We start from the raw sequence: 25,748 nt of genomic DNA on the forward strand, positions 1-25,748 counted from the left end.
AGTAAATGTTTGGGGAGGCATAATAGGGAATCATGTCATTGGTCCATTTTTTATAGACGGTATGTTGACTGGGCGGAAATACTTGGAAATTCTGCAAAATGAAATTGTCCCAGCCCTTCGTAATTTACCAATAACTTTCGATTCCATATGGGTTCAACACGATGGTTGTCCTGCACATAATTCTCGCATCGTCAGTGAATATCTCAGTGCGACTTTTCCTAATAGATTGATTAGTGGCCACGGAGATATTTTTTGGCCTGCGATCTTGCACCTTGTGATTTTTGTATTTGGGGATATATCAAGTCCAATCTATATGAGAGATATAACGATGAGAACATCGTGCCTTGAACTCTAATCCATCAGACTTTTATAATTCTTTAGTGACAGTTTGGGTTATTGTTCTGCTGCTAATGAAGGCTTATTTGAACATATTGTAAATACGTTTATTTAAAACATTTTTTTATTTTTGTAGAATTTTTACTTATTTAAACATTCTTTAAAAGTTCTTTTAATTTTGAAGAATTTTTACTTTATTTTCGAAAGTACGACGATATTGTTTATTCAATAAGTTTTAACTTTAAACACTTCTAATACTAGTAACGACTGACATAAATGTTAAATGATTCAAAGCAAAGCGATCTTTGCATAATTTCAAATTATTAAAAAAAAAAGAAAATCACATGTGGGTTTTGAACTCTAATCGTCTGCGATGTCTGTGTCGCAATGTCGAATTCTTACCACTAATCTACGAAGGATTTATAATTATTCTGTCACAAGAGTGTATGAAACTCCTCAAATCATAGTAGAAATTATTCTTGGTTAATAATTTAAAACTTTAGATTAAATAATCACTATTAATTAAATTATATTATTCACATTTTTGCTTTATTGTGGTCAATCAGTTTTTACTTTATGCGAAATTAAAAAATGGAAATACGTTACACATTCGACGTTACTCATAATAATTATGACCGAGGTGATTTAGCTCGAAGCTAACGTCTAAAGGTGTGAGACTATCGCTAGTGATAATGTAATGTAATATAAATTATAGGTTCCTCCGATTATTGCTCACCTCTACGAATTCCATCTCTTTTTATTTTACAAGGTAACTGTGTTTTCTATCTCTTACGTTAAAAAGCCGGGTGGTAAGACACTCATCACTGTATAGTAATTGTAGTTTGGCTTTTACATAACTTTTTTTATCGATGGCTTAAGGGTTTTGTTGTATTTACTGTTATGTTCTCTATGTTGTCTATGTTGATATTTAAATGTTTTTGACATCTTTTGACGTAATCTGATAAATAAAATAGTGAAATTTATTTTGAATATTATAATATTAGTTGTAAAAAAGTTACATAAAACTATATAAAAAACGAATATATTGGAATTTTTTTAAATATTGCCTTTGAAATCTATATGTCTTGTCAGGTCACCTTAACTATAGTACGTTTTCTACTTTTACTAAAGACACAACTACCATGACCAAAATTCGGTAGGTGATGGTGGTATGGGTGTGATATGGACTATTGGGTTTGTGGAAAAACATTTTCGGTTATGACATGTACTTCTAAAACAAAAACAAACATTAAAGAAAAAATAAAATAAACAAAATAAATGATTTATAAAAAAATCAAAAGTAACTGTGGACATTTGGTACATGGTAATATAATATTTTGTATCTGATAATATGTGGGTGTTGTATAATTATATATTGTTACAGACAACATGTAAAGCCATCTAAAACATCAATATGTGTTAATTTCCGTACCAAAAAATCGATAAAAGATAATCATGGTGGATTATTACACATGTAGGTGACTAACTTTAAAAATAAATATGTTAAAATTTCGTTTTTAAATGTTCAACTTTAAGTGTCATTTACAAAATACAGGAGAACTAAAAATTATTGTTTTACAAAATCCCTGTCAATATAAATTATAAGTTATTCAAACTAAATATTACTATCACTTGTAACGTTTGCTTCCTCAGACCCAATTGGTTTTAAAAAATTTTTAAGTATAACTTTATTCAGATACTTTTGGTATACTGTTTGTTTAATTTTTTAATTTATTGTTTTGGTTATCTTGGGACCCTACCGTATTTATTTTTACTTTTACACAAGTGCTATGATAAGAAATAAAATAGGTCAATGCTGAAGAATCGAAAGAATTTGTTTAGAAATTATGATGTTTAAATATTATGTACCTAGTTATAGATTGCTAATCTCTACTAGGGAAATTGTAACTACCCCAAACTTAGTTGAAACTTACTCCTTCTTTGGGTTTTAAATATCTCAAGCTCTCTTTCTGTCTTTGATCGTCCTTTTTTATGTATTGTCGTTATTGTAGATTTTGTCCAATCGTCAGGCCATTGCTTGGAATGTCATATTTTGTTAAAGAACCAGTGAAGCAATTTTATTCCGGTTTCTTCCATTAAGTTTACTGCCGCTAGTTTTATTCCATTCTCGAGTATTGTAATAATTAATTGTAATTAATTACCACTTCCAATTAAAATTCTGTACCAACTACAAATTTGGCCAGTCTCGAAATATGTCTCCTATTACGAAACTTATTTTCGACCTGTGCAAAAACAATACGCTGTGATTTAAAGAAGAGTAAAACGAACTATACAGGGTGGTCCTTAAGTAATTGTACAAAAAGAAACAGTAGATTCTACACCTTAAAATATTACGATTTAAGTCAAATTGCTTAAATAAAATGTTGACATTAAGAAAGATACAGGCTGTTAAAGTGCAAAATTAAAATTTTATTTTTCGCTATAACTTTCATGTTTGTAAACATTTATGTATAAAAATTTACAACTGAATACTTCTAAATATAGTAAATTATAATTTGATGCAGACTTTAATGTAACTGATAGAGGGCGCCACTTATGCTATATATGTGGTATAAATTTGTACCTAACTTTTTTGCTCTTTAAGTTACCTGTATTTGGGATAAAGAATATTAAAGATACATTATTTTAACAAAAAAAAAGGTATACTTGTTAATAACTCCAAAACTCAACAGTTTTTGAGATAATCGCATTTTAAAAATCAGCTGCATAATTCTGATCTAAGGCAATTACTCCAGGCAACGAAGAAAAAATAGAAAAAAACATTAATACTTCTGAATTTTGGTATAAATACCTTTAACTAAAGTTAATATTTAACGAAATATTAAATAAAATAAATATATCAGCAGGATAATTAATAATAGGATTTGACAAAATTACAGAATACTAGGATTTTACATCAAACATTTTACGTTTTATGTTAAATTAAAGTCATAATTAAAACATTTGGTTTACAAACCAAATTAAAAAATAGTTAAACTAAATAACATAACTTTTTGTCAAAGTAACTGTTCGATATGTCCACCATTTTCTTTAATTCATTTGTCAATATATTCTATAAAAGATGGTCTCATAATAAATAGCATCATTGGTTCTAAAAAACTGCTGTAGTATTTATTTCTTCCCATAGTTGGTTGCGAATGTTTATGGAATTCTTATAGACACGTTGTTTTAATGCGCCCTATACATCAAAATCAAGCGGATTAAATTCGGGGCTACGTGGTGGCTATAATGTATAATGGATGAATATATTATTTTGGATACATATCCAAATCTTATGGTATATTATGGAACTACATTTTATTTGTCGCAGAAGTTAAATAATGTATTAAACTGTGAGGTATCTCGTTCATTGGTTACTTATATACACACGACGGAATAACCTATCGATGACATTACTTATTAATATGATTACGTTACAGCTTACGAGTAACTATAATTACATCTCGAACAAATGGACTATTATGATTTACTAACGAACTAATATTATGCCGAACTAAATTGCCTGTGTGTTTACTATATTTATAACAATATCGGTTATTATGACAACGATGATGTTTTTGTAAAAATGCTGAGTCTTTCAGGTTAGATTTGTATCAAAAGTATTATGAAACTGGACACATATGTGTTATTCAATACCTGTGCTCTAGTTTCTATTTGTCCTAATAAAAATTGGTAAACAATTTACGTAATGAACAATAAGTATTCTTTTCAGATTTTTTATGAATTAAATAATTATATTAATATTTCACCACATTGCCAAGGAATATGACTACCACGACCAATCCAACGTTCAGAAAAGTTGTATTTAAGTATATTCTAACTGCCTTCTCTCTAGAATGTGGTGGTGTACCATCTTGCATAAACCACATATTTTGGATTTTTAGCATTTTACAATATAGAAAAAGTAATACAACGCCATTATAGAAACTTAAGAAGCGATAGCAAAGGGAAATTGTAAACATGATGACGGCCAACGTCTGAATACGGACACGGCACCTAAAGAAGGAGATGAAATATCTTTTCTCTAATATGACATTTAGCACCCATAACAAAGCATTTTGTGATGTTACATTATCATCTTTGAGTTGTTTTAATAAGAATAAACTATGAATTATGCTTATCTACAGGTATTTAGTGCTTTACCGCACAAATATCAAACTAAGAATTATTGTGCAGCTGACTTATAAAATGCATTTATCTCGAAAACGGTTGAATTTTCAGGTTACTAACAAGTATACCTTTTCTTTGTAAAAATAATGTATCCTTAATATTTTTTAACACAAATAGAGCTAACTTAAAGAGCAAAAAAGTTAAGCGCAAATGTATGCCACACGTGTGGCATTTGTGGCGCCCTCTATTAGTTTTATTAATGTAAGTATAAAATTATAATTTATCCTACTCAAAAGCATCCAACTGTAAATTTTTGTCCAAAAATATTTACAAACGTAAAAGTTATAGCGAAAAATTAAATTTTAAATTTCCACTTTAACACTCTGTATCTTTCTTAATATCAACATTTTATTAAAACAAGTTGGCTTAAATCGTAATATTTTAAAGTGCAGAATCTACGGTTTCTGTTTGTACAATTAGTTAAGGACCACCTTGTATAAATACCATTTGTATAGAAGAGTACTAAAACAACAAACCTAAATCCAAATGCAATCCTATTTTCAAAAGAAATTTATCAGTCTCTCCTACACCTGTCTTAACACTGGTTGTTACTCTCTCATATATGTCTTTCACAATCTTCAAATACTTGCCTTTTTTACTTTGCGCCAACTACAGAACCTCTCAATAAATTTTATCTTATGCTTTCTTAAGTTCAATGCATGCCATCTGCCTGATCTGCCTGATTTTGCTGATTTTCGGATATTTCGGTTTCTTCAGGTTTCATACTATTCTTCATACTATTTTTATAGTATGTTTAGGTAGTTTTATAATTCTACAATTTGTGCATTGTTTTCGTTTCTTTTTATAGACAGTAATAGACAGGTTTGTGTAAACAGGTTCCAATATACTGCTTCTCCATTCGTCTGGCATTTGCCATACTTCCACAATTCTATTAAAAAACCAATTAGCCAACTTGTTCCTCTCTCTCTTAAAACTCTTCACACTTCCTTAAGGATGTCATCTGGTCCAATGGCTTTACATTTATTTATTTTTTGTATTTAAGCAACCTCCTCATTTGATATTCTGGTGACCAATGTTTTTACTGTGTCCATTAGCTGAAATGGTTTTCCGTTAAAATTCTTCATGTAATTAACCATCAAAATATTTTTTTCATATATTTTTGACATACTTTTTGTGATTTTATAATTTTTATCTCGGATATATCTAATATCATTAAAAACCTTTTGCTTTCTTTGTTCTATATCTGGCTATTTTCCAGCACTTCGCAGACTTATAGAAAAAGAAAACACAATTGCAAATAAAGATGTAATGCTGGGAGCCTTTTTGGATATAGAGCGGGTTTCGACAACACTTCGATAATATTCATAACCAATGCCTTAAGACGTGAAGGAATCAAGGATATTTGTCTTAACTGGATAGAATCTATCTCCAGCAATAGAGTTGTAAATACCACCATCTTTAGAGACACAGTGTTGACTTGGGTCGACAGAGGATGCCCACAGGGTTCGTTCTATCCTTACTGCTGTGAACGAGGTCCTAGAGTTATTGAAACAATAGACTTATTTTAAGGAGCTAAATAAATATAAGTCCATTTAAATCCACCATAGTCGCTTTCACACGAAGACGAAAATTACAGAGATTAGGTCCTTTAAAGCTACAGGGCAATAAATTCCGCTAAAGGGAGAGTAGGATTGGATGAGAAGGGCATTCGGATCATCATGAATTTATACTGGAACCAGCGTGCTCAAGTCAAGGTCGAAGACCAGCTGACCGACCAAGTGAAGATCATGCGAGGAGTAAGGCAAGGATGTGTGCTATCGCCGACTCTTTTCAATATATACTCTAAGGAGATTTTTAATGAAGCCCTCACAAACCTAGACATGGGAATCCGAGTGAACGGTGAATACATCAATTATCCGCTACGCCGATGACACTGTGTTACTAGCAACCAACCTAAACGATCTGCAGGCCTTACTAGACCGAGTGCGAACTGTGAGCGTAACATACGGACTGAACCTTAATCAGGGAACAACCGAACACGTGTGTTCGGTTTTTCTATGCCTTAATATTAAGAAAACTAAATTCATGGTTGTCAGCCGTACAAATTTAGATCAAGGGGCACTAATGGCAGATAGCGAACAGATCCAGAGAGTCGACAGATTCACTTACCTTGGAACTACCCTCAACGTACAATGAGACTACGCTCAAGAGATTAGATCCAGAATTGAAATGGCACGGTCTACATTTATTAAGTTAAGATCCTTGCTGTGCTGCAGTGATCTCAGTTTGGGAACCAAGATGCGATTAGTGAGGTGCTACGTTCTTCCAGTGTTACTATATGGAGTTGAAGCCTGAACACTGACGCAAGCCACTGAAAAACGAATCGAAGCCTTCGAGATGTGGATATACAGAAGGATACTAAAAATATGTGGACATGTGGACCATGTCACCAACGTTGAGGTCCTACAGCGTATGACAAAAGAAAAAGAAGTGCTTAATTTAATTAAACAACGTAAGCTTGAGTACCTCGGCCACGTTATGCGGAACGAAGAAAAATATCGAATTCTTCAACTCGTTATGCAGGGTAAAGTATTTGGCACAAGTGGACCGGGACGCCGTCGTATCTCGTGGTTGAAAAATCTCCGAAAATGGTTTGGGATGACCTCAGCGGAGCTGTTTCGCAGAGCAGTCAACAAAACCATGATAGCCTTGATGATCGCCAACATCCGGACCGGATAAGGTACTGAAGAAGAAGAAGAAGAAAGGCAGAGGTAAAGTATCACGGGGTCATACTTTAGAAAAAATAACAAACAGTGCAGTGAAAACTCTTATGTGGGTCAGACGCATATAGAGGAAGGAATGGGGATGGAAACTAGACATAACTTACTGGGTGTACACCATGGCGATCAAACCCTCAATTGCATATACAGCGATGATGTGGTGGACTACATACTTCAAACAGCTGCAAAATCTAAACTCAGCAGAAGGAAAAAATTGTGTATATGGGGCTAACTGGTGTCATTCGCACTATTTTAACTGCAGCTATGTAGGCTGTACTAGGCTTGTCTTCCTTGCATTTGATAATACAAGAAGAGGTAAGGTTGGGGCCTACAGAATAAAGCAATCACCAAATTTTTGCAATGAAAGGACAGGGCATATAACTATCACAAGGATTGTGACGACAGACATCTTTAATGCGAAACCGGATCACATGACAAAAATATTACAGTTTAAAGAATTCATACAGGGTATCTATTCCAGACATAAATTTATAGAAAAACAAGATGGATTTAAGACTAAAGAGGGTATGGGAGCAGGAATAAACTTCAAAAATCCAAGAATTAGCGAAAGCTTTGCCTTGGATAGGAACTACACCGTTTTCAAGCGGAGATTTATGAGATACTGCAAAGTGTAAATGAAAATAATTAGAGAGCACTTTAAAAAGAACAGATCCATATCATGTTTGACAGTTAAGCGGCACTAACGCCTCAGAAAGTGACGTTCAGGCTGCTGTGGGACTGCATCAGAGAACTGAATAAACTGGGAGACTGAAACAAGATTGAGCTGGTCTGGATATCAGAGTTAAAAGCAGATCAACTAAGAGGATCCAACGGATCAAACGGATTGGTTGTAACACTGAAAGTATCAAAGACTGAAGTACTTAGGGCTGTAGAGGAATGAGTCCGAGTAAGTAATGAGCGATATTGGGAGAGAATTCCAAACTAACACATGGAAAATCTTTATTGGTGAATCCTGTACAAAAAGAACAGAGAAACTGTCCCATATGAGCAAAAACAAAACAGAAATGTTGACCGGACATGCACCAGTAAGAGAACTGCCAAATATACATTAACTATGAATTGGCATTTAATATACATATATAGAAGTAATTTCATGATTAGACTTTTCTTGAAGACAGTTTTTTAAATTATTTGATGATTAATTTTACAGCAAGGAGACGAATATAGTACGTGAATAACTTTTCTTATTGTCATAAATTAAGCCATATTTAATCATACATTAATAATTCTATTGAAAATCTGAGAAATCAGTGAGAATCCCCTAATACCAGCTTTACCTAGAAAGAATTATTTTAATTACTTGTTTGCTCCTAACATCGATATCAGATTATATTTCATTTCATACTTTATTTAAGTTGTGTGGTAAAATACTTTTTAGTGCAAAAAATTTTTTGTTTATATTAATTATGTTTCATATTTCATTATTTTCAAAACAATAATGTTCTTGATGAATGATAGACACTCTTCTGATGGCCTATTTGTTATTTTTATATAAGAGATTATATAAGTGATTATAGAGTTTTTTTAGTACTTTTTTTTACTATTTTTCAAAATATTTCTTATATCTTATATAAATATCTTGTATTATTTTGTCCGGTAGTTATTATTTAAAGAAAGAAGTTGCATTAAAAATAAGCTAACTTTTAGATTATCTTTATTAGATTGTTAAACCATCAAAATTGTCTAAAATGCTTTTATATTTTAACATATTTATTTAACAGACTAGCGATGCACTCTACGTGTGTAAGAGGAAGACAACTACACATTACCTGAGTGATGATGTTTCGGTGTAGGCCAAATTTGCAGAAGATACTTGAGAACGCTGATTGGTTGCTGGTAATCGATATCGTGCGATTTGGTGGCAGTTGTTGGGGTTATAGAATCACTTGTTTGCAACATTAATGGGGGAGCTAGGGCAGTTGCTAAATTTTGGGCAGACATTTTGTTACGATCTGACGCAGATACGACTAAAGCTAGGTGATCCATAAGGAATATTAAAGTAGCCTGAAAAAGATCACATATATTACTTAAAGAAATTAGTATAAAAACTGTATAAAATACAAATAATTTTGCATATATTGACCATATAAATATGTGGTTCTTGTAATAAAGTAAAGGCAATATAAATCTTGATATAATTAAAAAATATCTTTTTAAAGAATGTTCCCTTTGTCTTACCTATTTCCTAATTTTGTTTGAGCTGCAGTTGTTTATAAACTAGTTCGAATTTATATCTCTCAACGGCTATTCCTCAAAAATATTAAAAATTAAAGGAACTATAAATAAAAAAGGAAATAAAATAATAAAACAAAATAATAATAACTTAAAAAAAATATTTAAAAGTAAATCAAATAATCATACAAACACGAGACTCAAAACTAATGATAAATATTAAATATATAAAAGGGTAAAATTAGTAGTAAATTAAAAAAACTGTTAGCAAGTATAAAGAAATATAATTTTTGGTCATTAAGATGGTACGAAATAAGCTGCAGATGAATAGAATGCATGCTGAGGAGCCGTGTGATATATGCAACGTTACTGGGAGATAGGTACTACCCCCCTCTACAACACAATTTAATGTAGACAATGGAAAAAAGCATAACAAAAATGTAAAATATACCGATGGGGGACAAACAAAGTATCAACTTTTTCACCTTTTCCGGGATTTTATAAGGTCAAGCTAGCATGTGGGTCAACCAAAGCACTTACTAAACAAAGGGGTCTTTAATAAAAACTTAGTAACTTTAAATATAAATGGGCAAATCCCCATTATTTTTAACTTCATAGATGCCTCGACTTATTACTCTTTAGATGACTTCTAAATGATTTTTTGAAATTGTTTTCAATAAATATACTATTTTCCAGTATATTAGAATGTCCTCGGGCTATTTTTTCAATTAATTAATAGTTTGTAAGACGAATAATTGTTAATTTCAATTAAAAATCGCAGAATTTATTGCGTTACATTTCCCTACATAACTTTTTTAGCATTCAGCCGGTCGTCCTGAAATGTTTACCGAAGTTGCTTTTTATATAGATGACTGTAACCTATGAGTATGAAAGGTTTCTTAATATTGTTCTGAAGCTATTTTCTTGTGGCATTTCAAAGTAATTACTATTTAAATGGGAATAAGCCACAATTAAAGCTTAAAGTACGTTTATTGACGTTTCAATTTCCACTTCGGAAATCGTTCTCAAAATACAAACATTAGTAAATTAAACAAATTTTGTTTTTTTGTTACTTAGTGAAAAATAATTTAGTTTTATCTGACTCATTTATATTGACAATTCAGACATACGTTATACATTTTAAAGTGGACGACTTTAAAATGATATTGTCAATATTGTTGAGTTGCGCTCCTGGGACGAACTATAATATAGTTCACTCGATTACATGAAATCAACTTTAACTTGAGAATATCCATCAGAAGAGATCATAGAATGTAATTCGTCTTTAAAAAGATAAATACATGTCATGATGGCAGTAAAATTCTGCTGTTAGTAATTTCATAGTAAATTATGAGGAAAAACCAGGAAAAAAACTATGCTGACATGGTAAGTATTTGGTCGTTCATTTAGTTTACCTTTAATAAACACCAAATTCTGATTTTATATGTTTATTATTTAAAAAACATAAATTATGTATGCTTTTTTATGTTACTGACTTACTAATACTGGTATTTTCCTTTTAATAACTTTCTGTTTTAATATGGGTAACCAGATCCTACTACATTCTGCTGAGGAATTTTCGGCACAATTGGTCTCATTTAGCATAATTAGAGCCGCTAGAAGCGGTTCATTAAGCGAGGACCCGGTAGAAGGAGAATATCATGGCTGCGGAATTTAAGAACATGGTTTAAGAAAACCTCAACGGAGCTGCAGCGAGCAAGGTCATGATTGCCAATATGATTTCCAACATCCGAAACGGATAGGAACCAGAAGAAGAAGAAGAGCCGCTTTTTTAATTTTTCTCTTTTTACCATCCGTTTCTTTTAGAACTATATTTGAATTATTCCATTAAACCCTATGTTCATTATCATAAAATATATATATAAAAACGCATGGGATAATGAACATAGGGTTCAATGGATGTATGAATGTATAATGTATGTCTGAATTGTCAATATAAATGAGTCAGATAAAACTAATTTATTAGAAAAATTTTTCACTAAGTAACAAAAAAACAAAATTGGTTTAATTTACTAATGTTTGAATTTGGAGTATGATTTCCGAAGTGGAAATTCAATAAACGTAATAAACGACGTTAAACGTCAATAAACGTACTTTAACCTTTAATTGTGGCTTATTCCCATTTAAATAGTAATTAGTATGAAAGGTGTGCTATTAAGGATAACAGACTTATAATAAAACTAATAAGCGTAGCAAACATTTTATCAATTTCAAAATTTTTAAGTTTTTGCTTTATAACTTTTTCAGCGTTTATGATATAAAAATTTTGCACACAACATTTTATTCAAAATCAAACAAATCTATGGTTTGTAGAAATCTGTGATATCAAAAATAAACCCTATATAACACTGTTTTCGTTGCAGCCTGATTCGTGATTAATTATGTTAAGATCCATTTTTTAAACACACTATGGATATCATATGCACACCTTCAAAACTTGGCGTGATTATTAGTATTTGTGTTATACAACAATATCCCGAAAAGCTAAATCGTATACTTAAATGCTGAAAAAATATGAATAATTGTATTGGTGGAGGTTTTGATTTTTTTATGAGTGCACCAACTGCATCGGAAACCAAAAAAATAAGATTTTGTACATTGTAATATATTGATTAAGATATTAGTCTAGGAGTCATATGCATAAGTATATATTTCAGAAGATCCAGAATTTTTTTTTCAATAAATTTATACATTTTTTTTTACAGCGTTCAGCGTTTCGTTAAATTTTATCAAGCACGGTTTTCCCTCATTATCAAGTAACAATATAAGTAATAAAACCCGTTTAAAAGGTGTGCCGTTATTTTAAAAATCCCAAAGTTTTTTTTTGAAAATGGAAAATAATGGGGATTTGCCCAAATACAACAATATAGGTGTGAGATATTATTGAAGTTTTTTATTCGTTTAAATGACATCTCGCTAAAATACCTCTATGCTATATGGAATTTACCATCGTCCAATTATCCGCTGCTGCTTCGCTGGATAGAATACATTTCAGATGTCCAATTTTCCATGACTCTAACGTATAAATCAGACAGAATTTTACCGGCGGCATGGGTTATGTTGGCTTTTGAGGTAACTGTGGTTTGTGGCTTATTCGAATAACCTTCTTCTTCTTATAGCGCCATGCCTGTTTTCAGGCGTGAGCTTTCTTTATGATAAATTCGTTAAATTGGATCCTGTTCACTATTTTTTATGGCCTATTGTCTTTTACGTTCAACTTTACATTGGATAATCAGGCGGGGACATAAAATTCATTCCCTTGTTAATATATGACTGAAGTAGCTTAAATAACTTTTCTGGTTTTGACAATATTCAGTAGTTCTCGATTTCTGTTTAGCTGTCTGAGGATTTTTTCATTACTCGTTGGATCGTCCAGAAAATTTTGAGAATTGGATGTGATCTGATGTTACAAAAGAATGATCCTTTTATAACATCAGATTATTCGCTATCCATTCGTACGTATCCATTTGCGAAATGTTCCAAGTACCATTTCAATCTCCACAATTACCTCTTTATTGTATATACTTTCATTACTTAACCTACTTCCCAAATATCTAAAGCATGACATAACCTCAATGTTGCAACCTTTGATTAATGGTTGTTATTGGGATCGATTTTATATTTCTTTTACCTATAGTCATATTTATTTTGGTGTTAATATTTTTTAAGTTGTTGTTAATATTGACAAAATGATAATTAAATCGTATAACGATAAAACGATAATCATTCATTGAACGTATAAAACGCTAATTATCGTACACCTGACAAATTAAAATCTCTATTCAAATCTCATTTTACCTCTATTCAAATCTCCTCGCAGCCGAGACACTCGGAGGAACCAGATAGTTCTCCTTGAATAAAATCTCGAATTCAGAACCTCGGTGTCCTATTTGGGAATTTATTTTATCAGGACTCTCAACTGAGGTATTAACATCAAAAACACCCTAGACAGGTAAAGAAGAAAAGACCTAATCTTTTAGGTGCGTTATCTGGAAAGCTTTTTTGAACATCTACATGACTTTTACTAGACCCATCATCGAATATAAGGAACGTTTCTACGGTCATTAAACAATCGCCAAACCAACCCCATTCTGGCAAAAGAAAGGAAAATCCTCAAAAAGTGCACGAGGGAACGTGCGGATTATCCATTAGCATTCCATCAATAAAGGACAGAGTCCGTTCTCTCAGCCAAAGATACGTCCTGTTGTTGGAGAAGCGCAATAGCTTCTCCAACAACAGAGCGAAGCAGACTCTAAAGATCCTTGACATCGCCTAGGACATGTTGTCACCAGGCTTACCAAAATAAAAGTTCCATTCGCTCCATCTAGACTTCTACACTTCGCTGGTAACGAACTTCCTGATAAGTATTACGACGTCTTAGAAACAACCCCCCTCAAATCTGGCAGATACAATCGCTGCACGTCAAAAACGTTGATTCAAGAGCCATTCCTTTATATTGCTGGTAACCTTGGAGGTACCTTTTGCTGATGGTTTGGTTGGCTAACCTAATAATTTCTTACAGTAAAACACAGTTTAGTGATAAAATGGTTCTAGAAATAGTGTCTAAGTACGAGAGAGACTATAGGAGACTACGTATAGGAGAGACTGTATGGGAGCCGGAGCAAGACTAGTCTCCCTTGGCTTGGAAAATGCACCCTTTTTATATATTTTTCTTTTAAGCCTTTTTAAAGTGTAGCACATTAAACGAATTCAACGGAAGTCATCATTTCTACTATCCCTGTTGTTTTTTTTAATAAGCACAGACTATCGATCTCTACTAGTCCCACGGCAATTCTTTGCTTTGGTACACCTGATTGACGAATGCTAATCAAACAGATATGCTTTCGTCGTCCAATAGTTTTATTAGTTCAACCAGAATGTCATCGAGTCCGGCAATTTTGCTTGCCTTTGACTACTATATCTTTTTGAACTTATGATTTTAGAATACTTGGACCATCTTCTTCCTTATAACCAGTTATAAGTGTCTCCGGTGCTCACGATTATTGTTATCAAATAACTGTTCCTCATTTTGTTAACAATGTTAACAAATCTCCGTTTTTCGTTACGTAGCGTCGATAAATTTCTCCTCCGGTATAAACTAGAGTATTGTTTTAGTTTTTTATGTATATTAACAAAAATGAACGATTTGAAGGTGCTCTAATTGTTGTTCTTGAGATTTCGTCTTTTCTCCATGAAAATTAATATGTCTTGTGTCAGCCATTTTTCTTTGGATTTGCTTCTTTAGGCTTTAATATTCCTTCTGCTCTTTTATTGTTAATTAGCTCTTCGGTATCACTACAGTTTTCTTCGATGCTTTTGTTTCCAAGGGATGATGGCATAATGGTATGTATATTACAATTTATGGTCTGTGATAGTTAATTTACGACTTTAGGTTCCTTCAATATCTGTTGTTGTATTCGTAGTAATTTCTCTGGTTTCTTATTCCTCTAAAGATTTGCGTTTGGTACTAAATAGAGAAAATTGCAATCAGAGTGCACATCTGACCAGGATAGGTTTTCGTTTACATATTACAGTTGCGGAAACGTCGATTAATTAGGATGAAGTCAATCTATTTTCTTACTGTATTTTCTTGCGTATATTGGGGAACGTGCACGTGTATAATCTTCTGTATGGCTGTACATACCAAGTATTTGTGATTATGAAAACCTGCCAAAACTGCATAAAACGTTTTCCTTTGTCATTACATGTACCTAGACTTTCGCATTCCAATCTCCTATAATTAAAGTGTTTCCCATAAAAAGATTTATTTTTGTTTTTTTGTCGCTTGCATTATGTTTTTCATTTTTTGGAAGAATACTAATTATTCAATCTCATGTCATTCTCGGTGTCATGGTTAGCAGTGGAACCGTAGTCCTAAATAATGTTTATAGTTAGAGGCTTAATTGTCAACTGTGTCAGCACTACTCTGTCCGACAATGGCACAAACTTTTATACGAAAAAGGGATCTACGAGGTAAAGACGGAAAGAGTAGGAACCTACGAGTATACCGAATGGACCTGCGATACAAAAAAACCCACAGGAAAGAATGTGACAGAGTCGCAACAGGGAATGGTGGGACTCTTAAATAGTAATTCAAGCTAGCGCTCTAGACCTTCTAGGCATGTTGATTTGTATAGTATATAAACATAGACTTACCCTATTAATCCTAGGTAAACAATCCAAAATGGAGAACATTAATTTAGCATTTCCCTCTGGATCATCGGGCAAACAAACACCAAGCGCATCTACCATCATCTGATAGAGGCATTTCGTGAAGAGGGGTTCTGGAAGTTCTCTGAGATAATCTTTCAAAACTCCTGTAATAACATTAATGTCCGGCACGTTGTCCGGACTTAGATCAACGGATCTGCTGTTTCTTTCGAAGGCTTCTCTGAGAATGCGCTTCTTGGTCGCGGAGCCACACAATCGATACAAACCTAAAGAGTTATTTTATTAGTTAATAAGTAAATAAACATTATGAATACCTGATAACACTTTATTGTAATAGGTGTTTGACGATATTGGATAAATCATTAAAAATTACCACTCTCATAAAATTTCTTTACTACTTCATATATTATTTGTCTGGAAGGTGTAGAGAGGCCGATATATAATTATATAGCCGCCGAAAAAAAGTAATTTGAGTTGGATATAACTTTGATCTTTAAATAAAGAAGTCGACAATTTAGCCATTTAATAAAGACCTTTATGATTTGATATTCTCAAATAAAGGTTGATTAGGTAGATATACTTTGTAAGAATTTTTGTAAGGAACACAGCAAACATAAAAAATTTTCAAATATATATTTTTTTATTTAATTTATTGTGTCTCAACTACAAGGTTATTGACACCGGGTTAATTTTGATAATATATATTTTACATTACATTAGGTATAATTTACAATAAAGAGAATATGTGAAAGAGAAAGTAATTAAAAATAATACACTAAATTTTGTAATAAAAGTTCGCTTCTCGAAGGAAATCTAGTACATTCTGAACAAGTTCTAATTGGCTAAGGCATTTGTAAGACCTTGTATAGAGTATTTTTTTGTATTTGACACACTGTGTAAGAATATGTTGAACTGTTAATGATTCACTACATTTTTCACAAACAGGTGATTTCTCCGACGCCATCAGGTGTCCATGTGTCAGCCGTGTATGTCCAATTCTTAGCCTGCGAACGATTTAATTGTCGCTTCTACTTAAGTTAGGTACCTAAAAGATTTTGATGGTATGTTGTATTTTGTGTAATTTCAAGGTTAATTTCTCTTATTGGTTTTGCCAGGACTTTTTAATTTGGGACCTGAAAAGTAGTTTCAGATCTGATGCTAGTTGAACATATTTGATGCCTTATTTGGTTGTAATTGCTTCTTTTGCAGGAGTATCAGCAGTCTAATTACATAAAATGCAAACGTGTGAAAGAGTCCAGATTAATATTATGTTTGTTCCAGAAGAAGTGAGATAGTTTGTTGCTTCATGTATGGCATGAACTAATAGATGTTCGAAATATATATTTTTTTTTCGAGTCGATGTCGAGGACATCGAATCTGTACATATTGCAGTGTTCTTGGCTTTTGTTTGGTTACATAAGCCTTTTAATGCTTTTAGGATGGCGTACAGCTCACCTGTATGGATAGAGATGGATTGTAGAAGGTAGAACTTCTGAATGATACTATTTGAAGTTGTTACAGAATATCCGACACCTGTCTAAGTTTTAGATGCATCTTTGTAGATAATCACATCATGTGAATTTGTGTTGACCAGCTCTAGGAAAGATTGCCTCAGAATTTGGGTGTTAATTTTATTTTTGTGATAATTATTAAGCGAAAAGTTAATATTTTGTATATTATTAATCCAAGGAGCAGTTGATGATAGTATATGAATATCTGTTATTAAAAAATCCACAGGTCGTGAAAGGGGAAGTAAAATTTAAGGTAATGTCTGGTATTTATTGTTAGGCTCACAATTATAGGGTTTGTATATTAGCTTATATATAGGGTTGATTTAATTCGAAGACACTCTAGCAAAGTATGTCAGAAGAAGTTGTTGCCTGCGAAGCAAAAGGGGAAGTTCACCCGTTTCACAGCCAGGACTTTCGACGGGACTGGATCTGAAGGCTCCGAGACATATTCGTAATGTGGTATTCTGAATAATGTCAAAAGTCCTTAAATAAGTCTTTGATGCTGACATGTATATATACAAAGCATCCATAATCTTTTTGTTATAGATTTTAATAGATTTAATTTGGTTAAGCAATTAACTTTGACGTTTGTAATCTGTGGTTTCCATATTAGTCGACTATCAAAAATTAAACCCAGTATCTTGTGTTTATTAGCTACTGTGAGCGAAGTCCCATTTAATGTAATTTAAGGAAATACTATGCTACGTGTTCTTTGACTGAATTTCAGTACTTTTGATTTTTCAGCAAAGAAATTAAAACCAAAGCTTATAGACCAACAAGTTAGTTCATTTACTACTTTTTGGATTAAGTTTGTAGTTGTGAACGTATCTTTACTGCGGCAATATAAAATCAGGTCGTCAGCATATAAGTTGTAGTTCACTGGGTTGTGAATATTCTTGTAAATATCATTAATAGCTATTATAAATAAAGTGAAACTTAGAACTGATCCTTGGGGTACCATATTTTCCCGAACGTAGGTTAAGGAAGCTTTTCCGTTAACTAATACTTTGAAGCGGCGATTAGAAAGAAACTGTTCGATAAAAGATAATGTATTTCCCGTAATATTGTATTCTTTTAATTTGTTCAATACAGAACGTAATAGAGTGTCGAAGGTGCTTTTGATGTCAAATGATGTTGCTATTAAATCTTGCTTATTTTGAATGGCGGTTGTAATCTCTGTTCGTAACATTACTAAGTTGTCAGCCATGCTTCGTGATGGACGGAATCCGGATTGAGTCTAAAATGTTGTGCTTTTCTAGATACCACATAATTCTTTTGTTTATTAGTTTTTCTAGCAGCTTACACAAGGTGCATGTCAGTGAAATAGGACGGTAGGAATTTTCGTATATTACATTTTGGCATTTAGAACATTTAATTTAAAATAATTCTTATGCATAATTTGATTACTTAAAGATACATGTATGAATTAAATCATTCGTTTTAATTTAGTTGAATTTAAATTAAAAAAAAATTGTTTTTGTACCCTTAAAAAAATATTTTAGTTAAAAATGTAATATCGTTAAATAGAGAATTAAATTCTCCTTCAAATGAGGTGTCGCATTATACCAATTTTTATTTAAAAAAAATTAACGATTATGTCACTACACCCACACCGGTGACGTCATCCCTACTCTATGTACGTTATAAGATGGGTATTTTATAACAAAAATCGACCTGTTTCGGGATTTCCCTCAAAACTCGACGGTTCTCGAAATAATGATAATATTCCATAATTTAGCCGTTCACTGTATATTTAAGTTTCTCATGTTCTTTTCTTTTGTGTATCCTCTTTTCTTTTCTTCACTTCTCTTTGTCTGGTAATTCTCTACAGTTCTTCTAGTTCGTCCGGTAAGCATCTTTCTGTAGGCTTCATTCATGTAAAAATAACTTATGACCTGGATAAAATACCACGGATATTTTATGATTAAAATAATCAACTACCGATCTTATTTTATATAACCCTTCTGTTGGTTGTTATTATACAATGAAAAATATAGAAGAAAATGCTTCTGTATTTTTTGAAAAATGCCAGGACCTTAGAATAATGAGGAACCTGTTTCGTCTCATGATTCTGGCAGTACCGCTGTTATGCAATTGTCACCTCGGGGGAACAAATAAGGGTCTACCACCTTCTGTTGTCTCCGGGTGCTCTATAGAGGGCTTCGAATATACTGTCGAGAGCTCCTCTACTTAAGTCCATTTTCGGGTTATGGACTTGGAAAATATTTATATCTTCGGTGTCTTGCCTTGAAAAAGGCAAGATATTTCTTACACAATATATTCCTCGTCGAAAATGGTACATTAGGTTGTGGTCTTCCGATGGCTTGTCTTGAGAAAGACAAGATATTTTCTTACATGACAAAGGATTGTCGAAATAAAAACACCAAGTTAAAGTTGAAACAATTCTTAGCCACAGAGTATGGAAAATAGAACAGGAGCAGAGCCCCGAGAGCACTAAGCTCTCGGAGAGCCCGTGAGGGACTGACCTGGCTGACCTGAAAATCGCCAATATTTATATGCGCTGTTCGAGCGATAAATAGGGATTTCCAGGACAAGAGCCAATGGGAAAATTCGAGGCGGGGCGATGCGCATCGAAATGCGTACTAGTCCACAGACTATCGCATTCGATGATACAATAAGGAATCTTTCTTCTCGTCATCTCAATTTTTTTTATTGTCACCATCCCCATATACAAAAAATAAAAATGTATCAATTGTCAAATGCTTGCATGCAGTTATTCTTGATTTTTCTGTAATACCATTGTTTAAATAGGTAATACCTTTAAATAGAAATAATTCAAATGCATAGGAATTCGATTAGTCAACAATTTTTTGAAAAAATATGTAGGGTAATTACCACCATGTTAAATAAACAAACATTCTGGCTGTTTTAAAAGGATAAAAAGTCATGTTAGATAGGATAGGCGGCCAATTAATATTTTCTTTTATAAAATATAATGTATTATAAGTGCTTTAATTTTCTAGTGTATTATTAACTTGGCTTGTATTAACTTTCATTTTGCAATCACCGTCAGTACTTTTATCAAAAGCTCCCCAACCATCAGCAGCAGCTTCATTGTCTATATTATAATCCAAATCAGAATAACTTTCTTGTGATATTTTCAAAAGTTTCTCTTCACTATATCTTTCGATTTGTTAAAATTTTTTGTTTTTTCGACATAAATGTTCATTTAAATCGTTCATTTTGTTACACCAACTGAACTACTGTACAGAGGAAAAATAAAGAATCGCACGTGGTAGATAGTTAGTCGTACCTTTATTGTATGCAGTGATTACACAACTCGGTGACAACTCTACAGTAGTTAGAACTGCAATGCTGGCTAGACTAAGTAACCTTCAATTGGAATATAGAAATGATGGGGTGCTTAAAAGCGTCCGCGGCATTAGCTAAAAGACTATTTGGACGTCGTAAAATCTAAACCAAAGAAAATTTTATTGCATAGTTTACTTCAATTATGATTTTTCTCAATGGTTTTTGTAACGCTAAACAAACAATTGACCAACAAGATGTGAAATGTTCTGGTTTCACCTGATTTTTTATGTAGTATTATCAATAATGACCATTTGAAATCCAACCTACTTTAAAATATATTGTAAGGTGACCAAAGTCTTAGTTTATTCTCTTAGGTACATCTATATTTGCCCAACAGATTAAGACTTCTAAAAAAGCCTGTTATTAGTTTAGGAGAGATATTTGTGACATGTTCGGTTATTTTTCCTGCTGTTTCACATAATCGATATATTGTTCTGTCCACTTTGCCCAGTTTACAAAACATATGCATATCTGCATATATGCATATCTAAAATTAATTGTCGGTTCCCTTTTAAAGCTTGAATATTTTAATTCATGAATGTGTTGCTTGTGTGAGTATATTTCAAATAGGTAAAAGAAATAATTAGACTTACTCACAATCAATTTAATTTTACTACCAAAAAACGACCGGTTTCGCTTTCTAAAATTTGCAAAGCATCTTCAGGTCAAAGTAAATTAAATGATGCCGGTACAAGAATTTTTATATAATGATTCGTGATACATAGTTCAAACTATCCTGTATTGCTGATAATGGGTGATCTTCGGTCAATGTTGTAACTGTCTGACAATTAACGAGGAAGTTTCTTGAGGGGAGAGATGTTAACAAATGAAATAGGAGTAAGGTATATGTGATTGTTTGTTAAATGAAATAGTGGTGTTTTGTATTATTTAAATTAATAAAGTTATTTATATTTATTCAAGAGATATATTTTAGAAATGTGTGTTAATTGAAATGTGTGTATATGACAGTGAATGAAATTAGTTGTACTATTTTGTGGGTGTGCAATTTCTTTGACTTGTAATTATCACAGTGACAAACAGAACACAATTAAAAGGACAAAACAGACATAAAACTTTTAAAAAGGGGGCTTATTGGCACTACATCACTTGGTAGGAGAGGAACTGGTAAAAATTAAGTCTTTTTTGTTGTCTACTAGTATTTTTCTTACTTAAATATTTTCAGTATTTTTATTTCATGAAATTTTTTCATATGTTACGGACCGATATATATGGCCAAGAAGTCTTCTTGTTCTTGATCATCATCGACAAGCTGTTCCATATGTTCTTAACTACACTTTACACTACATGATTTTATCATATGACAATATCATATGAGATTTGTTATGATTCCTCGTTGCTATGATGTTTTAAAAAATCGTGTTTACACTGCATGATAAGTTATGACTTATGATATGAGTGACAATGAGTGAGGTTTTATTGATTTTTCTTTTTGTTTATGGTCATAGAGATATTAGACACAGTACAGGCTGAACTATTAGATTTTTAAACCATTATAATGGAAAATAAATCTTTGATTGCATTGGCTTCCCGACTTTTAATAATAAAACGCCGGCGACAACTGAGTACATCGTACAGCAGTAAGAAGAAAAATATCAGACGCCTTTGGGCTTGCAGGTGGCTCTTACGAAGAAATCGTGGACAGGGTATATCAAATTTAGTGTTGATATTATACCAAATTAAAAATAATTAATAAAGAAACTAAACTAAAATTATGACTAAAAAGACTATAAAATACTAAACTAAGAATAAAATAAACTAAATAAATAATAAAAGAAAAATACGACACAATAGCACACATTAGATAATAGGTTCAATATCAATGCAACAAACAATAAATAAAGAATGTCTCTCGGTAAGAGAATGTTGCTGAATTGACATAAGAATAAGGCGCGATATTTAAATATGTTGGTGTTACCCACGGTTCGTAGACTTACTACGGTTGCCTCTTCCGACTGGGGTGGGGATGCTTGAGTTACGTCACCAGAGTACACAAGAATACAAAACCCATTTATTCGCGATTGAAACTGAATGTAGAGGGCAGGTCGATTGCAGTGTTGATTGATTGAAGGGGAAGAATTACGTCACGAGAGTACAGTTTCGGGCTTAATGTTCATTGGTTAGGCGGAAGAGGCAACCGTAGTAAGTCTTCGAACCGTGGGTGTTACCCGTATTATTACCGAAAATCATATGATTTTATCATGCGGCATAGGTACCGTGAACCGTCCTATTCTCCTGTGACAAGCTATGACGAGCCGCATGACAGTGCTTATGATAAAATCATATGATAAATCACATAGTATAAACATGTAAATTTCACTTATGACCAAATCATATGACAAATCACATGATAAATCATGTAGTGTAAAGTCGACTTTACTTGTTTAGCCTTTTTATTGATATGATTGTGATCTTTGAACCGATTTAAATTGATACTGGTTTTTATTATGCCGGCCGTTTTGTGTTTAAATTGAAGACATTTTTTCTCTCTTTAGACTTTTAATATTTTCACTATATTTATGCAGAATTTTGTCGTTCATACATTATGGCTATAATTGTTGTGTATATGTTAGTTGTTTGTTTATTATCTCCATTTTAATTTTTTCTTTACTATCTTTTACAAGCTAAATTAATATGCTATATTATTAAATTTGAAACTTACCAATAATATCTAGTCCTCTCCGTTCAACTTCTTCAACACACCTTCTTATTATAATAGGAATATTGTGTTGACTACTGGCTACTAACCCTGTTGCTACTCCTCCAGGTACTCCACCAGTCTTACTTTCTCGATTTACCTAAACAAATGTTGAAAAATTAACCCATAAAATTGTTTGAAACCAATTCAATACTTGATTTTTTTATTTTTTATTATTCGTGTATCTTTTTTTTATTTTATAACTTGATTATAGTTTAGATGGATTATGCACAACACGCGGTATTTTAATTGTTTTACGATATCGTTGTTATATTCTTTGTTCTATTAAAAATATCCGTATATTCTCCTCTAAGTTAATTTTTTTGTGTTATCAACTGAATTTCTTTTGTACGGCTTTTTTCATTCTTGTCGGTTATTTCATTTTTACTTATAATATTAGAGGCTTTATGATTTACGCAATTATAATAGCTTTGTCTCTGTGAATTAGTACTTATATTTAAATTGCAAACGGTTTTTGTATACTAGATTTACAAAACTTTACACAGGAAACTCTACAGGAAGTTCTTGCTAATGAATTAATTTTGATATAAAAAACATAAACTTTCTAGAAGCTAAGTTGCTAAGAAATATGAGTTAAAAGTTTATAATAAAAAGGAAAAATATATTTGGATCTAAAACGTTTACGAATATATAATTTTTAAAAATTAAAAGGAAAACTCGCAGTGGTTAGCTATATACCATCGTTTAAAAAAATTTACAAAGAAGTAAAAACTTTGGTGTAAAATAGTATATATTTATTAAAAAAAAAAAAATTCTCCAAAAAGGATTAAAAGTTTCAGAACGTTTTCTGTCCTATCGGACCATCATGATTGCACAGTTGAAACTAGCCGCATATTGAGATCAAATGACCCTTATATTACGTTTTTAAAGTATTAAATTTTAAAACTATTCTGACACTAGGTCAATGTTAAAGGATATCATTTTTAAGGGAACATACAGATCCTCTTTCGAAACGTTGTCCAAATGATTGATACCAGACAACTTATATTCAACTAACAGATCATATATTAAAAAAAGGCCAAATTGTCTAAGTAAAAGAGATGACGGCATACGGTTAACTTCGACTTGGAGACCTCTCATAAAGAAAATACCGTCCGCTCCACCCACCAATCAAAATCCTACTATCAGAAATGTTCGCGCCAACTCCCGTGTCAATCCCCGCGCAACTTCCCACGCTGGCACATGTATCAAATGACAAAAAGGCATTTGATACAGGAAAACATGATAAGCTCATAACTATCGTGAAAGAGGCGAGCTTAGATAATAAAGACTTTCTCAAGTCTTCAAACTTCCAACATTGAAATAGATGATCAGTTGAAGGAGGCAATCCTCATAGATAGAGGACTGAGATAAGGGTGCATCCTGTCCCCGGTATTATTTAACATGTACTCTGAACATATCTTTGAGCAAGCACTGAAAGGACTACAGGAAGGCGTATTAGTCAACAAATTGCGTCTAAACATTAGATATACCTACGATGAAGTAGATTTTGCAGATAGCTTAGATAGCTTAGAAAATAAAGTTGCGCATATAAGATATAAGTAGAGAACACTGACTTAATCTTAATACAAAAAAATACATGGTATTCAGTAAGAATAAAATAATAAATACACAGCTTTTGGTTAACCAATATCCAATTGACCGGGTAAACAGCTACACATAGTTTGGTACCAACATGCCAATGGGACCACTTAACTGAAATAAAACAACGCATAGGAAAAACAAGATTAGAGTTCGTACAGATGAAGTCTCGATTTTCAGAAGTCACGATTTACCATTTGGCACCAAAATCTTTATTATCAGATGCTATGTATTCTTTACGTTATTATATGGAGTAGAAGCCTGGACACTTTCTGAAGCTTCTTAAAAGCTCGAGACCTTCGAGATGTGGTATTACAGACGCATCTTAAGAATTTGTTCGGTGGATCGTGTAACTAATGTTGAGGTTCTGCATAGAATGGGCAAGGAATGCGATATTATTAACACAATCAAAGAGGAATTGGCCATTCCGTGAGGAATGAACAGAGATATGGCTTGTTGCAACTCATTTTACAGGGCAAGGTATTTGTAACGAAAGGACCATGGAAAAGAATAATAGCTTGGCTTCAAAACCTGGGAAAGTGATTCAGTACGTCTAAGACCGGACTATACCGAATAACTGCAAGCAAAGTTAAGATAGCCATGCTGATCGCCAACATCCGGAATAACTAGGCACCGTAAGAAGACGAACAGGAGGTTACCAACAACGACAAACGCTGTCCGTTATTACAGATAATGTCCTAAAAATAAACAACCTTATCGAAAGATGAGAAAATGACGGAACTGGAGGATGAACTCAAACATGTCAAATAGGATAATTATAGGAATCATCCAAGTCAAAAAAAGAGGTGAAGATCAAGTCAAAATAAAATTAGACAACATATTCCACTGAAAGAAGGAAACAGAATGGACAACTGGAGAAATAGGTCTATTAATACATAAAAAATTACAGAAAAACATACAGAAAATAAAGAT

At 32.5% G+C, this 25,748-nt stretch overlaps 1 protein-coding gene across 2 annotated transcripts in view; it reads right to left on the reverse strand.

Annotated features, from left to right (window-relative positions):
• The window catches only part of RhoGAP100F (Rho GTPase activating protein at 100F), a 539,358-nt gene that overhangs the window by 14,840 nt on the left and 498,770 nt on the right, over window positions 1–25,748 (reverse strand). Inside the window, exons 19-22 of one of the 2 annotated variants that reach the window (XM_072522831.1) lie at window positions 23,178–23,313; window positions 15,639–15,919; window positions 9,059–9,293; window positions 1,415–1,567 (exon numbers count right to left, since the gene is read on the reverse strand). In XM_072522831.1, the coding sequence (XP_072378932.1) occupies window positions 1,524–1,567; window positions 9,059–9,293; window positions 15,639–15,919; window positions 23,178–23,313 (696 nt within the window). In that variant the 3' untranslated portion in view covers window positions 1,415–1,523. Of the gene's footprint in view, window positions 1–1,414; window positions 1,568–9,058; window positions 9,294–15,638; window positions 15,920–23,177; window positions 23,314–25,748 lie in introns of those variants that run through there. The other variant, XM_072522830.1, reaches the window with a different exon arrangement.

This window comes from Diabrotica undecimpunctata, chromosome 2 (genome assembly GCF_040954645.1).
Source record: "Diabrotica undecimpunctata isolate CICGRU chromosome 2, icDiaUnde3, whole genome shotgun sequence".
Lineage (NCBI taxonomy): Eukaryota > Metazoa > Arthropoda > Insecta > Coleoptera > Chrysomelidae > Diabrotica > Diabrotica undecimpunctata.